This window comes from Taudactylus pleione, unplaced genomic scaffold, assembly GCF_031769625.1.
Source record: "Taudactylus pleione unplaced genomic scaffold, aTauple2 ptg000562l, whole genome shotgun sequence".
NCBI lineage: Eukaryota > Metazoa > Chordata > Amphibia > Anura > Myobatrachidae > Taudactylus > Taudactylus pleione.
Genome location: NW_028284964.1, coordinates 3,033,677 through 3,050,281, shown reverse-complemented (window position 1 = coordinate 3,050,281; position 16,605 = coordinate 3,033,677). Strand labels below are relative to the sequence as shown.

The 16,605-nt window shown below is 48.7% G+C and overlaps 1 protein-coding gene across 1 annotated transcript in view; it reads left to right on the top strand.

The window, feature by feature from the left end:
* The window catches only part of CACTIN (cactin, spliceosome C complex subunit), a 33,506-nt gene extending 18,039 nt beyond the window's left edge, over positions 1-15,467 (top strand). Inside the window, 11 exon segments of the mRNA XM_088452995.1 lie at positions 1,196-1,341; positions 2,566-2,728; positions 2,820-2,934; positions 11,610-11,802; positions 11,922-12,044; positions 13,106-13,389; positions 14,807-14,823; positions 14,825-14,941; positions 14,944-15,030; positions 15,032-15,163; positions 15,165-15,467. Of these exon segments, the coding sequence (XP_088309121.1) occupies positions 1,196-1,341; positions 2,566-2,728; positions 2,820-2,934; positions 11,610-11,802; positions 11,922-12,044; positions 13,106-13,389; positions 14,807-14,823; positions 14,825-14,941; positions 14,944-15,030; positions 15,032-15,163; positions 15,165-15,302 (1,515 nt within the window). The 3' untranslated portion in view covers positions 15,303-15,467.
* Positions 15,468-16,605: the final 1,138 nt, after the last annotated feature.

The window sequence follows — 16,605 nt, the reverse complement described above, 5'->3', positions numbered from 1 at the left end:
AAGTCGTTTCCCGGTTTCATATTAACGAAGAAATCGTTGTGCCGCTTTTAACTCACCTGGTCTTTCAGTGGGTGAGGCCACTTTGGATGTTGTGCGGGCCTTAAGGACTAATGTTGACCGCACTTCTTCGTTTAGGAAGTCTGACGCCTTGTTTGTCCTCTATGGCTTCCGTAAAAAGGGTTGGCCTGCTTCAAAACAAACTTTGGCAGCTTGGATCCGTATGGCCATTTCAGAAGCTTATCTTCATGAGAGCCTGCCGGTTCCATCCTCTGTGAGGGCTCATTTCCACTAGGTCTGTGGGTCCTTCGTGGGCAAGCTCGACGTGGTGCCTCTGCAGTCCAGATCTGCAAGGCTGCCACCTGGTCCTCGGTCCACACCTTTGTGAGGTATTACGCGTTTGACACCTTTGCCTCTCAGGATGCTTCCTTCGGGCGGCGGATTCTCCTTTCAGCACAGGAGCGTCCCCACCCTTAAAGGATACTGCTTTGGGACATCCCCAAGGTATCCTGTGGATACCCTATGGACCCTGAAGTAGAAAATATGAGAGATGGTAAGAACTTACCCTTGTTATCTCTATTTCTACGAAGTCTATAGGGTTCCACAGGACTCCCGTCCTGTCGCACCTGTGCTGCAGATGGGCTTTACTCTGGTCACCGGTTTTTCCATCTCCCTTTGGTGAGAATGTAATTCTTGTGTGTGTCCAAATCTTTTGTCTCTCTCTTCCTTCTCCTCCTCCGGCCTATGGCTTGGTACGTAACTGAGATGCCTTGGATCGGGGGCGGGGTATAGGAGGGGATCCCTAGTGCATCGTGGGAGGCTGAAAACTTAACTCTGTGGTGCCCGATGCCTGACGTCATCACCTATACCCCAAGGTATCCTGTGGAACCCTATGGACTTCGTAGAAATAGAGATAACAAGGGTAAGTTCTTACCATATCTCATATTTTTGTCTTGTCAGACTAAGGCCCCCATTTACTAACGAGTTTTATCACCAAAACGAGTGATAAATGGTGCTCCAGCCAATCAGCTCCCAACTGTCAACTGTTAGAAAAATGACTCGTTAGTAAATGGGGGCCTAAATTGTAAACTGAAAACTAGGATTTTAAGGAGGAGCAATTATCAGGTCTGTGAAGTGCCGGGTCTCCTAGGGGTGATGCATAAACACCAGCATTGAACTTTTGTTTTGTCTTATAAAGGTGAAGCAGCTCCGTCTAGAGCGTGAGAGAGAGAAGGGGATGAGGGAGCAGGAGCTGGAGATGCTGCAGCGAGAGAAGGAGGCGGAGCACTTTAAGACGTGGGAGGAGCAAGAAGACAACTTTCATCTTCATCAGGCAAAACTTAGGTGTGTGGCTGTGAGACCTAGAACGGGCTGTCCGAAGTGTGTTTTATGTCTGACAAATTCACCCTACTCCAAATAGTGCTTCTCTTTCAACAGTTACAAAGGGGTCTAAGTACTAAGCCTTGGAGAGAGAGAAAGTACCAACCTATCAGCTCCTGTCATGTTACAGGCTGTGTTTGAAAAAATGACAGGAACTAATTGGTTGGTCCTTTATCTCCGTCCACATTATTTCTCTCCAAGGCTTAGGGGTTCCGGACTGTAGATAGACAGTAATTAGTTAGACAATGTCTAGATAGACCCCAGATGTTAGACAGTCAATAGATTGACTGGTGCAAAAGGTCCACATGAAAATGGTCGACTCATGACTTTTTTTATTTTTTATTTATTTTTTAGGGTTAGGCACTTACTATAGGGTTAAGGTTAGGCACTTACCCCCACGGTTAGGGTTAGGCACCAGGAGGGAGGGTTAGACACTAGAAGGAACAGTTAGGGTCAGGCACCTACCCTGACGGTTAGGGTTAGGCACTTACCGGTGGGTTAGGCACTAGAAGGGACGATTAGGGTCAGGCACCTACCCTGACTGTTAGGTTTAGGCACCAGAAAGGGGGGGGGGGGTTAGGGTTAGGCACCAAGGGGAGGATTAGAGTTAGGGTGAATATTGGGGTAAAAAAAAAATCATGTCTACCATTTTTGTGTCGACCATTTTTGTTGACATTTTGTACCTGTCGACCTATTGACTGTCTAACATCTGGGGTCTATCTAGACCAGGGGTTCCCAACCACGGTCCTCAAGGCACACTAACAGTCCAGGTTTTAGGGATAGCCATACTTGAGCACAAGTGATGTAATTAGTACCTCAGTTATTTTGAGTTAACCATCTGTGCACAATCATGATTATAACTAAAACCAGGACTGTCAGTGTGCCTCGAGGACCGAGGTTGGGAATCACTGATCTAGACATTGTCTATCTCTTATACCACACCCAGGGCTTAGTACACAGACCCCTTAGTCTCTGAAATAAAGAAAATATGAGAACCCACAAAACATGTTTGTACATTATTCTAAATTGTTTTTTTTTAATTTTCAGTGCTGTTTTAGTTTTTTTTTTTTAAAAAGTCACCTTTTCCATCTTTTATACCCCCTGGTTCTGCACTGTGGGAGCCTCTAGTAAAATTGGGAAATCTCGTCCCCTGATTTCCCCTTATTTTTTTTTCCTTTTAATCCATAGGTCTAAAATCCGTATAAGGGATGGGCGTGCTAAACCCATCGATCTGCTGGCAAAGTACATCAGTGCAGAAGATGACGATTTGGCTGTTGAAATGCACGAACCTTACACCTTTTTAACTGGACTCACTGTGTCTGATCTGGACGATTTGCTGGAAGACATCCAGGTGAGTGTCTGTTACTCTCCGGGGAAGGTGGTTATAGCCCCACATAACCCACACAGGGCCACTGTATCATCTTCATCCCGTTTCCTTCCAGATCTACATGGAGCTGGAGCAGGGGAAGAACGTTGATTTCTGGAGAGACATGACCACCATCACAGAGGATGAGATTTCTAAGCTACGCAAGCTGGAAACTTCTGGGAAGGGTCCAGGTGTGTTGCAGGAGACCTTGTTATGCGTTCGATTGATTATAGGATATGGTTCTAATGGTGGCCGTACACTGTGCTGATCGGGCCGATAAATGTACAGTGTATAGCCGCGACCGAGCAGCGTGTGTATCGCTCTGTCGGGCAGTAGGGCTTTCAGCATGGCCGAAAGATGCGGTAATTGCTGCTCGCATCTGACAGCAGATCGGGCGCACAGACCAGTGAATGGCAATGTCTGATAATGAACCTGTTTATTTGATGGTGTTATATCTATAAGGTGCCATTAGACATTATGTATTATACTTTATAGTATTTACAAGCGGTTATTACCACTGCCACCAGTTCAGATACTGTTTTAGCACAGATATTGCACACATCGCGTGTTTGGTAGGCGTTAAAGTATTGCGCGCGTGCACGCTTTACCCCATATTCAATTTGAAAGTACGCGTTAACGGGACCCGGCGATACTTTTGCAAGCGGTAAGTCCTGTCATTTTTTTGGAAACCAGCCTGACACCCCCCAAAAGATGCTCTAACATGGGGGTTCACTATGGTACCCCCCCGATTTGGCTTGCTTGAAGGTATTTGATGTGTTTAAATGGGCACAATTGCTGCTAAATAGCGTTTCTACTTCAGGGTCCATAGGGGTCCACAGGGTGATCTTGGGGTATATCTGGATCCTCGGGCACCACGGAGTTAAAGCTTTCTGCTGCTCCCAGGATGCACTTGGGTCCAACCTCCCCAATACCCCACCCCGAGCCACAGGCACCTCAGTTTTAGATGGTGCCCGGCCGGAGTCGGGTCACCCTGCGGGGTGGGCTGCAGGAGCAGCCACCTAAAGCGTTTAATTTTTTTATTTAACTTAGTTAAATTTATTTATTTTTTTTTTTTCTAAATTTTTTCTCCAGAGCGGCAGCGCTCGGCTGTCTGTACAGACTCCCACGCTGCCGCTCCTCCCTGCTGGCGCCGCGACGCCAGCACTGAACTGGGGATCGCGGCGGGGGAAGCCAGAGTCTGTACTAGCCGGACTCTGGTTTCCCCCGGGACTGCTGCCGGAAGACGCCGGGGAGATCAGGTAAGCCGCGCACCGCTGATTAGCGGCAGTGCGGGGTTCCTTTCAAATGCAGTCCCATGCCCCCCGGTCTAGGGGACAGACCGGGGGCGCTAGCGGTGGCGGCGGGCCCACCCTCCAGCGGAGGCATACCCCGCCAGACCATTAGACCACCATGGTTAATATCGCGGCAAGCGGGATGCCGGCAACCCGGGGGTTAATATGCTAGCCAGGGGAGGAAGCCTTCCCTGTCTAGCGGCTCCTCCCCTCAGCTCAGCGCGCCTTTCAGCACGGAGTCTGGCGTCGCTGAGCTGCAGCTACTCGGCCACTCCTCCTCTGAGGTCTCCAGCAGCCATTTTCTCTGTGGCAGCGTGGATACTCTCAGGGAGCACGCGGACCGGTCCCCCTGTGTACCTCTCCCCCGACAAGGACAGTGTACACAGCACTATAGCCCTCCCAGACACTGAATCTGGGAGGTTGATTGTAGTGGAAAGGTGCAGTGAGTATATCTTCCTGCATGGTATGTGACTTTTGCTAGTGCTGCCTGTCTGTGTCTTTTTTCTACTTACTGTCAGCCTATACCTATCCCTTTCCTTCTCCTACAAGCCCTACAGGTGTGCGGGGGAAGGGTGTTTCTACTGACCTCACCTATATAGATCACGTATTTGTGAGGTCCGTCACATACAGTTGTGTGCTACACTGTGCCATATTGTGGGCTGTTGTCCAGTACACGGGTGAGTGCGCACGTTTTCTTCCAACGTCATGTCCGAGGAGGAGATTGAGCACTCCGGGGCTCCGGTATTGTTCTCCTGCAGGCGCTGTTCTGCAGGAGTGGATAGGGAGGATTTGTCACAGGACGGCCTGTACGGACGGTGCCAGGCGCTCCCTGGTACGTCTAAACCTCCCATGTCGCAGGAGTCACCATGGGCGATGTTTTCCCAGGTGCTGGTGTCCATCGCGGACCGTCTGCCGGTCCCGACTGCCGCCCCTACTAGGGCGTTGCCCCAGCCTGCCATCCCCCATTCCCCGGGTGTCCCACAATCATTGCAGACTCCCCCGGGGTCTCAGCCTGTTGGTCCCTATGCGGGGTTGCCGATGTATATACAGTCCACCCCGGTGGCACAGCAGGCTGTGGTGCCGTTTCAGGCTCCTGTGGCAGCTCCTCCACCCTGGGTGGATGCGCTTTCCCACACTGTCCAAGATTTGGCGGCAACATCTTCGGCTTTTCAGTCGATGTTGCGCAGTGACGTGCCCTCCAGGGCGTCTAAACGCTCAGTCATGGCGCAGGCTGCGCATCTTCCGGATTCTGAGGGGTCCTCGGATGATGGTGAGGGGCAGGATGACTCAGCCTCAGATGCCTCAGTCCAGGAGGTAGACACTAAGTCTTCCATCAATGTGCGGGCTCTGGTTAAGGCGGTGCGGGCCATTCTTCTGATTGAGAATGAGGCACCCGCTCCCAAGTCGAGGTATCCTAGTTTTAAAAAAAGCTAAGGTTACTTCTGCAGCGTTCCCCTTGTCTGATCAGTTGACTGATCACATGGCGGTGGCCTGGCAGACACCCAGTAAGCGTTTCCTGCCACAGAAACGCTTGGCGTCCAATTATCCATTCCCGGAGGCGCATTGTAAGAAATGGGAAACTCCGCCTGCAGTTGATTCCCATGTAACACGCCTCATCAGGAGTGCTACTTTGCCATTGTCGTCTATATCCTCGCTGAAGGATCCTACGGACAGGAAGGTGGAGACTTGTTTAAAGTCTATTTATTCTCTCTCAGGGGCTGTAGCCCGGCCGTCCATGGCCATCTCCTGGGTGGCCAAGGCCATTGAGGGGTGGGACAACGCCTTGGAGGACGCGTTTACGGATGAAGCTCCGGACGTCCAGAGGGCGTTGTTAGGACAGATGAGAGATGCCGCCTCCTACATTGGAGAAGCATCTTTGGATGCTAGCCTGTTGACCTCTAGGGTTTCGGAGGCAACCCTAGAGGTCAACCCTGTCTGCTCATAGATCCTTGTGGTTGCGGTCTTGGAGAGCAGACGCGGATTCAAAGAAAGGCTTGGAGGCCTTACCTTTTAATGGAGAATTACTATTTGGTCCGGACCTGGACAAAATAGTAGATACCCTGGCGAAATCCAAGTCAGCCTTCCTCCCTTCAGCTACTACACCTGCTAAGGTCCGGAGCTCGGTCTTTCGTTCCTTTCGGGTTCAGGGCAAGGCAAAGGGTCAGTCCTTCCCGAGGCAGTCCGCACCCAAGACCGCCTCAATGCCAAAGAAGCAAGCCTGGAGTGCTAGGCGCCCTTCTTCCAAGCCAGAAGATAAGCCTTCTGCGTGATGGGACGGGCCTCCCTCTGGGGGACCCCAGAGTGGGAGGCCGACTTCTTCAATTCGCCCAGTGCTGGCACAATACCACCACGGATGCCTGGGTGCGGGAAGTGGTCTCCCAGGGGTACACCCTGTCTTTTCGGCACAGGCCGCCTTGCCAGTTTTTTTGCTCAAGTCCTTCTCAGGACAAAACCAAGGCCTTGCAGGTTCAGGAAGCCATAGAGGCCTTGCTGACGGCGGGGGTCATTATACCCGTACCATAGTCTCAACGTGGGATGGGGTATTACTCTACGCTGTTTCTGGTGCAGAAACCCAATGGCTTTCATCGCCCCATCCTCAATTTGAAGTCCCTGAACAGGTTTCTCAGGGTTCCCAAATTCAGGATGGAAACTTTGCGTTCCATCATTCTGGCGATGGAACCGGGGGATTATATGGTCTCCCTGGATATCCAGGACGCCTACCTCCATGTGCCTATAGCAACATCGCACCAACAGTTTCTGCGGTTTGCTATTCTCCACAACCACTACCAATTCAGGGCTCTACCCTTTGGTCTCTCCACGGCACCAAGGGTATTTACCAAGGTGATGGCGGTCATGGCGGTTCATCTTCGGAGCCAGGGGATACGGTTGCTACCGTATCTAGACGACCTCCTCTTGCTGGCAAGCTCCCCGGAGGTACTGATCCAGCATCTCCACCTGACGGTCGCTTGTCTACAGGCGCACGGCTGGTTGATCAACTGGAAGAAGTCCTCCCTCATCCCATCACAGCGGATGGTTCATTTGTGGGCCCTGCTGGACTCTCGTCAGCAACGGATTTTTCTGACTCCAGAGAAGGTCTCCTCCTTACAGCTGCGGATTCACGGCTGTCTGAGCAGTGGCAGAGTGTCGGTGCACTCAGCAATGAGAGTTTTGGGGTCCATGGTGTCGGCATTCGACATGGTGGAGTTTGCCCAGTTGCATTCCAGGCCCCTGCAGGGGCTGATTCTTTCGGAATGGAACGGATTGCCACACAGGATCCGCTCTCAGATGCTGGTGTTGTCCTCGGAGGTGCGTCTGTCCCTAGCCTGGTGGCTGCAGACAGCTCATCTCATAGAGGGGCGCCCCTTTTGGATCCCGGAATGGGTTCTGCTCACGACAGATGCCAGTCTCCAGGGTTGGGGGGCGGTGACAGGCTCCTTGTCACTTCAGGGTCGTTGGTCGGCGGAGGAAGCGATTCTTCCCATCAACATCCTGGAACTGAGGGCAGTATACAGAGCCCTTCAGTCGTCCGGCACCGCTCTTCACGGAAGGGCCGTTCAGGTGCAGTCAGACAAAGCCACCACGGTGGCGTACATCAATCACCAGGGAAGGTCTCTCAGTCGAGCTGCGATGTCGGAGGTGTCCCGCGTCCTGGCTTGGGCGGAGCGCTATCTTCCAGCTCTCTCGGCAGTTTTCATCCCAGGAGTTCTCAATTGGGAGGCAGACTTCCTCAGCCGTTACGACGTGCATCCCGGGGAATGGTCGCTTCATCCAGAGGTATTCCAACTACTCGTGGACAAGTGGGGGCTGCCAGAACTGGACCTGATGGCGTCCCGTCACAATCACAAGCTGCCCGTGTACGGGTCAAGGACAAGGGACGCAGGCGCAAGTCTGATAGACGCGCTGTCGGTGAGATGGCTGTTTCAACTGGCTTACTTGTTCCCTCCGATATCTCTGCTGCCTCGGGTCCTGCGCAAGTTCAAACAGGACGGAGGCACACTGATCCTGGTGGCCCCAGCGTGGCCCAGAAGGCCGTGGTACTCCGATCTGCGGAGCTTGTCCATCGACGCTCCGTTCCTCCTACCTCAACGGCGGGACCTGTTGTCTCAGGGGCCCTGTCTTCACCCGGATCTGGGTCGACTATCTTTGACGGCGTGGCTCTTGAGACAGCCGTCCTGAGGTCTCGGGGCTTTTCTAGCTCCGTTATTACCACCATGCTGAGGGCGCGCAAGCCTGCTTCCGCGAGGATCTATCACAGAGTGTGGCACACTTACTTTCAGTGGTGCGAGGCCAGAAAGTATGATCCCCAGGTGTTCCGGGTTTCGCGTATTTTGGCTTTCCTTCAGTCGGGTTTGGACTTAGGATTACGTCTTTCCTCACTGAAGGTGCACGTGTCTGCTCTGTCGGTGTGGTTCCAGCACAGGATCGCTGCTATGCCGGACGTACACACCTTTTTCCAGGGAGTTTTAAGAATCCAGCCTCCCTTTGTGCCACCTGTGGCCCCGTGGGATTTGGCGGTGGTTCTTCGGGCCTTACAGGGTCCGCCTTTTGAGCCCTTGGAGTCAGTGGAGCTCAAGTGGCTAACTTTTAATACTGTTTTCCTCTTGGCAATTGCTTCTGCCAGGAGGGTTTCAGATTTGGGGGCGCTTTCTTGTCGTCCCCCTTTTCTGATTTTTCATCAGGACAGAGCGGTACTTCGCACTCGTCCTGAGTTCCTGCCTAAGGTGGTTTCCAGGTTCCACATTAATCAGGAAATTGTTGTACCAGCCTTTCAGTCGCCTGATCTTTCGGCTGGGGAGACTTCCTTGGACATTGTCCGTGCACTCCAGGTTTATGTGGACCGGACTAGTTCTGTGAGGAAGTCTGATTCTTAGTTTATCCTCTTTGGTTTTCACAAGAGGGGTTGGCCTGCCAACAAACAGACTCTAGCCCGTTGGCTTCGTTCTGTTATTATTGAGGCTTATATGCAGGAGGGTTTACCTGTTCCAGCCTCTGTTAAGGCTCATTCCACTCGTTCTGTGGGTCCCTCTTGGGCTGCTAGACGTGGCGCCTCTGCTGTTCAGCTCTGTAAGGCGGCCACCTGGTCTTCCATTCAGACCTTTTTGAAGTTCTATGCGTTTGACACCTTTGCCTCTCAGGATGCATCCTTTGGGCGCCGGGTTCTCCTATCAGCACAGGAGCGTCCCCGCCCTTAGTTGGACTGCTTTGGGACATCCCCAAGGTCACCCTGTGGACCCCTATGGACCCTGAAGTAGAAAACAAGAGATATGGTAAGAACTTACCTTTGTTATCTCTGTTTCTACGAAGTCCATAGGGTCCACAGGGCACCCGCCCTGACGCACCTGGCTTCATATGGGCTGTGTGACGGGTCACCGGTTTTCCGTCTCTCATTTCTGTGAGTATGGTTCTTGTGTGTTCCAGTCTTCCTTCTCTCTGTTTCGTCTCCTCCTCCGGCCTGGGCTGCTTACCAACTGAGGTGCCTGTGGCTCGGGGCGGGGTATAGGGGAGGTTGGACCCAAGTGCATCCTGGGAGCAGCTGAAAGCTTTAACTCCGTGGTGCCCGAGGATCCAGGATCCAGCTATACCCCAAGGTCACCCTGTGGACCCTATGGACTTCGTAGAAACAGAGATAACAAAGGTAAGTTCTTACCATATCTCTTGTTTTTTCAATACCTGATGCAGAAAAGTTTTTTGGAGTATTTTTTCCTGAAAATAACTTATCCCAGCAAATTTGGGGTACATGAACATGGGGGTCAGGATATTTTGAAGTTTCTAAAGAGAAGTTTAAAAATCTTTCAAAATCCACCTGACGCAAGCACCTGCAATCCAAAAAACACTTGGGGCATACTTGGGGACCCCCCCAGAGTCAAGTTCGCTAGTTTTTAAGTTTGTACCCCAACTTTTTTTTTTTTTTGCCCCTTTTTTTTCAAAGTCAATTTTTGGGGTGTCCAGTGTTTTTTGAGATTTTTTTGACAGATTACCTTTGGGGGGCTGTCTGAAGGCTGCACGGGGGTTCCCAAAACGTTGCACCCCAATACTGCACTTTTTACCGCCTGCTATTCATAGGCGATACTTCACCGCCTAGTACATTGCATTGACACTCCGCATACGTGGTAAGTCTTTCAAATTGAATATGGAGGTAAACCAAAATTAGCGATAATGACTTCATCCGCGTTAACTTAACGCGGATCTGGACTTAGCGCTTCAAATTGAATACGGCCCATAGGTTCTGAAAGGGTATTTAAAACCCTGTACAGCTTGGTGTCGTCTGTGAATATGGGTATTTTCATTTTGATGTTACCTGAATGTTAAATTATCTGCACCCTCTCTGCTTTCAGTCTGTGAAGAACTTAGTGCCCAGAGCACATGCAATCCTGCATTTTATTTCTGGTTGTTTTTAATTGGCGTTTGCAGGACTATAGTTCACCATGGGTTGGGGAGGGGGGTGGGTGACCATATCCAAATTAACTGGGTTCAGATGGTCTCCGAGGGAGTTTTGTTGTTAGTAAATGTGTTTTGGATAAGTTCCTCTCTCAGGCTTTAAAAACGCTAATGTGGCTTTTAGCTTTAATGACCGATGATCCTTAGATATTGGGTCATTCCATGTCAGGTGAACGAGGGGGTCCCCCACCTGACCATCTCCAGTTTTTTTTGATTCAGTAATTTTTATTGGTTTTAACATTGTGTGTGTGTGTGTGTGTGTGTGTGTGTGTGTATATATATATATGTGTGTGTGTGTGTATATATATATATATATATATATATATATATCTCCTACAGTAATGCAATAAAACATATACATCATGATAGGTAGGAGGAAACGAATGCAACATACAATATATATGGGTATTAAACATTGTATAGGTATACCTAAGATTACATAAATAAAAAAATTAAAGATCAGGATATACAATATAGTCCACATTTGTGCAGAAAATAGTAGGGACCCAAAGGCGCCTTTCGGGCCCATATATCCAGATGAGGTTATACAAATCCCCCGCCACATCTAGATATATCAATTATATATCAATCATTATAAGGTATCAAATATAAGAATAAGCTTCCACATCTGCCAGATATCAAAACTGCACAATTGGGGTGTATACAATAGACATTAAAAAAAAATAAGGGGACTAGTAAAATTTACACCCATCATAAGTATATGTCCAAACTATTGCCTCCGTACACCACCAAATCTACCTAACCCATAACTAACTACAAACTAAACATATACTCAAAATAAAAAAATAGAAAAAGATATATATAATTACCCAAAGCAAACCTTCCTGTAACCCCCCCACCCTGTATAACCTGACCCCAACCTAGGCATACCTTACCATCTCCACTTTTGATTAAAAAAAAAAAAAAAAAATTACATTATGGTTGACCTAAATGTCAGGCTAACTGTGGGTACATTTTTAGTTCACAATATGCAATAGAAGCTTACGTTGGTTGCACTAATTTTAGTGTTCACTTGTTTTATATCTGTGATAAGAATAATAATCCCAAATAATTCTATGCACTGGAAAATTAGAACTCGGAGAACGGGAATGACAGCCTTCTGTCCTGTCTTGTAGGGGAGAGACGAGAAGGGGTGAATGCCTCGGTCACCACCGATGTGCAGGCGGTGTTTAAAGGAAAGACCTACAGCCAGCTACAGGTCATTTCACAAGGGATTGAGAGCCGGATCAGGGCCGGGGGACCCAACTTGGATATCGGCTACTGGGAGAGCCTCCTCCAGCAGCTGCGTGCGTACATGGCACGAGCCAGGTAAGTGACAAGTTTTCTGGGTATCTTTATATTAGATCCTGTGGATGAATTTGTCTTGGTGATTTCAACGAAGAATGCCGGATGTCCTGTCACCATTTATTTCCCCCTCCCTTTGGCAGGCTTAGAGAGCGGCACCAGGATGTTCTGCGCCAGAAGCTGTTCAAGCTGAAGCAAGAGCAGGGAGTGGAGAGTGAGCCCCTGTTCCCTATAATGAAGCAGGAGCCGGATTCCCCCAATGACAGGTAGTGTAATTGTGATGTGCTCTTTTAGGTACCTCCTTCACTGTACATACATGGTTTTTGTTTTTATATACTTCTAAAAGTCTACATTAGTAAGTAATGTAGGCAATGCTCACAGTTCACACTATCCTATCTATGCCTTGATTTCCTGCCATGGTTACTTCATATTAGGGATGGCTATCGGCAGGTATACCATCGGTGACTTACATTGATGTCAGAACACATCGATGGTGGCCAGTGCAGCGGCTATCACTTTCTGGGAGGCGGGCCAATCAGGGAAGAGAGCGGAGCTATGCGACGCTCTCTGCTATGGATGGTAGAGAAGACTCTGATCTCCACCATCGATGGCAAAACCATCAGTGGCAAAAAAAAAAAAAACATAAGCTGCAGCACCATTGACATGTTGCAGCCATTTTGTCGAGCAGCGTTGGGCTGTGTTCTTGAAAACTTGCCCCTTTCGGGCCCTGTTTTCAAGACGTGCCGACACCAGGGTTTTCCGACGCAGATTTCCTGTCCTCTGCAGCACGGTTACACTGGCCATCTTGATTAACCTGAGGTTTACACAGATGTCTGGTTGTCACGCAGAGGGATCCGATGCTGCGTGTTTGGAAGCAGCTGCAGCAGATCACAGAAGCCGGCTGGAGGCGTCTGTTAGCACAAGACTCCTCCTGCTGCATTAGCAAATTTTTAGCACGGCCGCTATTTTTTAGACGCGGCAACTGTTGCTAAAGCGTCCATCTCTGAATCGGGCCCATTATAGCTATAAGTTACCTGTTTATGAATTGTACCAGCGATGTGCGGCATCTGGTATGCCCATGTACTCTCCTGTCCGATGTGAGCTCTCTTGGTAATAAGTATGGATTATATATATGGATATGTACAGGCGGCCCCGTATCTACTAAATGAGCCAATATATTGATGTTTTATAGAAAAAAAAAATATTTTATTTTTTTATCGGCAAATGTGACCTCTCCACTTTAATGTTTTTGAAGGTTTTTTTAAAAATTTGCAGCATTTATTTCATAGGGTTTCTGTATTTAGTTAGTTCTGTTTATCCTTCTCAGGCCAGTTAAAGATGAGCCTGCCTCCGGGGAGCCTGGCCCATCAACGTCTGCCACTGAGCCCGAGGAAGCTGGGAACGCCCCAGATGGAGAAGCCAAGGATGGGGCTGGGGAGTCGGTGCTCATGGAAGAAGACCTCATACAGCAGAGCCTTAATGACTATGACTCGGGCAGGTACAGCCCCAAGCTGCTGACCAACCAGGAGCTGCCCTTCGATGCCCACGTCGTGGACTTTGAAGAAGACCAGCAGAGGCTGGTACTGTGCAGGCAGCAGCTGCAAGTGACCGGTAAGGCAGCATTGGGGCATCCAGGGGGAATGGTGTAAAAAAATTCTTAACGAGTGGAGAAATTGCCAATAGTAACCACTCTGCTCCTGATTATGTAGATTCTGTAAGATAATAGGTAGAAGCTTATTGTTTGCTATGGAGGAATTTTCTACTCCTAGACGTTGTTACTGTAAGGTATAATGTTGGGTTGAGGGCAGATAATTACCTAATGAAGTGTGTTATGAAGGACTTGGGGGGGTGGGGGTGGGATGAGTTGCTGTAGTGCCCAACCATGTCCGCCATAGGCAGAGTATAGTTATTTATCAGATCGGCCTCTGATGATCCATTTTATTGGTCAACTTTTTGTCTGTCATTGTGGAACAATCTGCTCATTCAGTTTAATCACTGAATGACCAGATCAGGATCTAAACTGAAAAGAAAACAAAACTAATCCCACCCCCCCCCCTCCCCCTATATGCAACAATCATATAGGCTGATGGAATTGCCATATAATGTAATAATTCATTTTGAAATGGATAAGAACAAAGCTTACACCCTGACCTACCGATAACATTGCAAACATCTTAAATGTTCTGGCACATAATCTTAGAAATGCTACCAGACGCCTTTCCATATCGTAGAAGTTCAGTGGGCAAATTGTTGGAATATAGTCAGTTTGCCGACACTCGATATGTCGACAAACTGCGTATGTCTTTATGCCTACATGGTTGTAATGTTGAAGCATTTTAACCGCATTGGCAGTAAAACTTTTTAAACATGATGCTTTACTTAAAAAGCTTTAACATTACAACCATGTTGGCATTGCCCTGTCAATGTATAGTTTGTCGACGTTTTGACCATATGTATTCCAGTTGCTGTTTTTATCTTTGCATTGCATTTATCCCATTCTAACATTATAAAATGTGTATATGAGCTTTTTCCTCCCTGTCGTACAATTTCATTTGTTGGCTTGTTAGTAACTTGGCAGACGTTCTAAAATTTTTCCGTATTGTGAGGACTGAATAACATGTTGGCACTATATAGATACTGGCTAATATACAGATGTGTCCTCATACAGCTAGCGTCCATACGCCATGCAGCGTGAGGCACCAGCTGCGACCGAGCCGCTCCAAGAGGAGCAGCGCACCATCTTTTGCTTTAAATTGTGTTTTGCGCATTTAGACGCTGAGCTGCGACTTTAACCGTACAAGAATTGGTAAAAAAAAATAGTGCAAAGTCGCGGATGGCGCACAACAGAACTTTCGTGATGCTCGGCGCGGCTCTGTCACCTGCGAGGAGCAATTTGCTGCAACTAGAGCCACAAGGTATGAGGACACATCTGTCTTTAAACTGGGGCAGGCCTGATTGCTATTTTGTGAACGGTCTCATGATACCTAGTAATGGTTTATGCTAACTATTGGCGTTTGGGCATTTCCAGGGGATGCCAGCGAGAGCCCCCGAAGACCTCTTTATTCGGAAGGCCAAAGAAGGAATGGATGGGGATGAGGCGCAGTTCAGCGTGGAGATTCCCGTCGCCAGCAAAGCTTATCTGTGGGCAGACAAGTACCCGGCCTCCGGAAACCGCGTTTCTTCAACCGCGTCCACACCGGCTTCGAGTGGAACAAGTACAACCAGACCCACTACGATTTCGACAATCCTCCTCCCGAAAATTGTGCAGGGCTACAAATTCAACATTTTCTACCCAGACCTGATCAATAAACGTTCAACTCCTGAGTACTTTCTGGAGGCTTGCCAGGACAATAAGGACTTCGCAATCCTGCGGTTCCATGCAGGACCCTCCTTACGAAGACATTGCCTTCAAAATAGTGAATCGCGAGTGGGAGTATTCTCACAGACACGGCTTCCGATGCCAGTTCTCCAACGGGATCTTTCAGTTGTGGTTCCACTTCAAGAGGTATCGCTACAGAAGATAACGGACGATCGCTTGGAAGAGACCAAAATAAATATGTATGTTTTTTTTGGGGGGTGAGCGTTTGTAAAAATTGCGTGCCTGTCTCTCGGCAAAGGAGGGTAAAGAACCTCAATTGTGGAGACTTCACAGAATCCTTGGTTAATATTCAAAGAGAGGAGAAAAATACCAAAAAACATGTTGATTATCCCATTTACCAACTGGATGTTTGTTTTTATCCTTTTTTTTTTTTTTTTTTATTCGTTTTTTTTCTTACAAATAAAAAAAAACTTCATTCTTGATGCATCTCGCTAGATGTGAGTGTTATAGAATCATAGTAGAAATGTACTAAATGGCGCAGGATTATACAAATGTAAAATTTGTCTGACTAGCAGTGGAGGAATCGACACAGGTCAAGTTATTGTTGAGAAATAATGTGATGTATTTAATGACTGTATATGTATAATATACAGGGACACACTGTATCTTTATTTTATTGAATTGTGACACCTGAAGAGAGAGGCTGACAAATATATGATCACTGCCTGAAATTACAAAGCATCTGTAATCACTCAGGGTTCTCGTGCAAGCAGACAAGGTGTCTGATTCTGGGTTGGGATTAAAGCCAGTAATACCCTATTCAGACATGCAACCCGGGAAATTTCCTCCTCAGACCCAGGAATTTCTCCTGTGCAAAATCCCAGGTATTTGGCCGAGACCCCCCCCTTCACACTACAGCTTCTACCCGGGAAATTCCCAAGTAGACCCCTTTCAGGCATAAGGCTGGTTTTTCAGATTACCTGCCTCTCCTCTGCCCCCCCCTCTCCGGCTGCCGCTGATTATGTCATCATCAGGCAGCTGGCCAATCACAATGCAGCCATTTTATTTATTTTATTATTAAAATATTTTATTACCTATTTGCCCTGGTGGTCCAGCGGGAGTGCGGGCAGCCCGCTGTGGCAAAGACCCACTAGCGGGTATCCCCGGTGTCCTGCTGGGGTTCTCTGTGCCTGAGGACACGGCCAAGGTCGCTGACTCTGTCTACAGCGCCACAGCCAATAGGGCGGGGAGTGGTGAGCGGCAGCGCTCAGCGTTTTATAGGATGCTCAGCGCTGCCCACTCAATGTAAAAGCTGCTTGGTGCAACCTGGGAGTAAATTCCCGGGTAGCACCATTCAGATATGAGCAGGGTAGTTTCCCAGGAATTAACTCCCGGGAAATTCCCTGGTCAATTGGAGGGTCGTCTACCCCGGGAACGTGTTCCAGGGCAGGTACCTTTCAGGACATACACGAGATCCCGGGAATTGGCGGAGGCAGGCGAAATTCGCG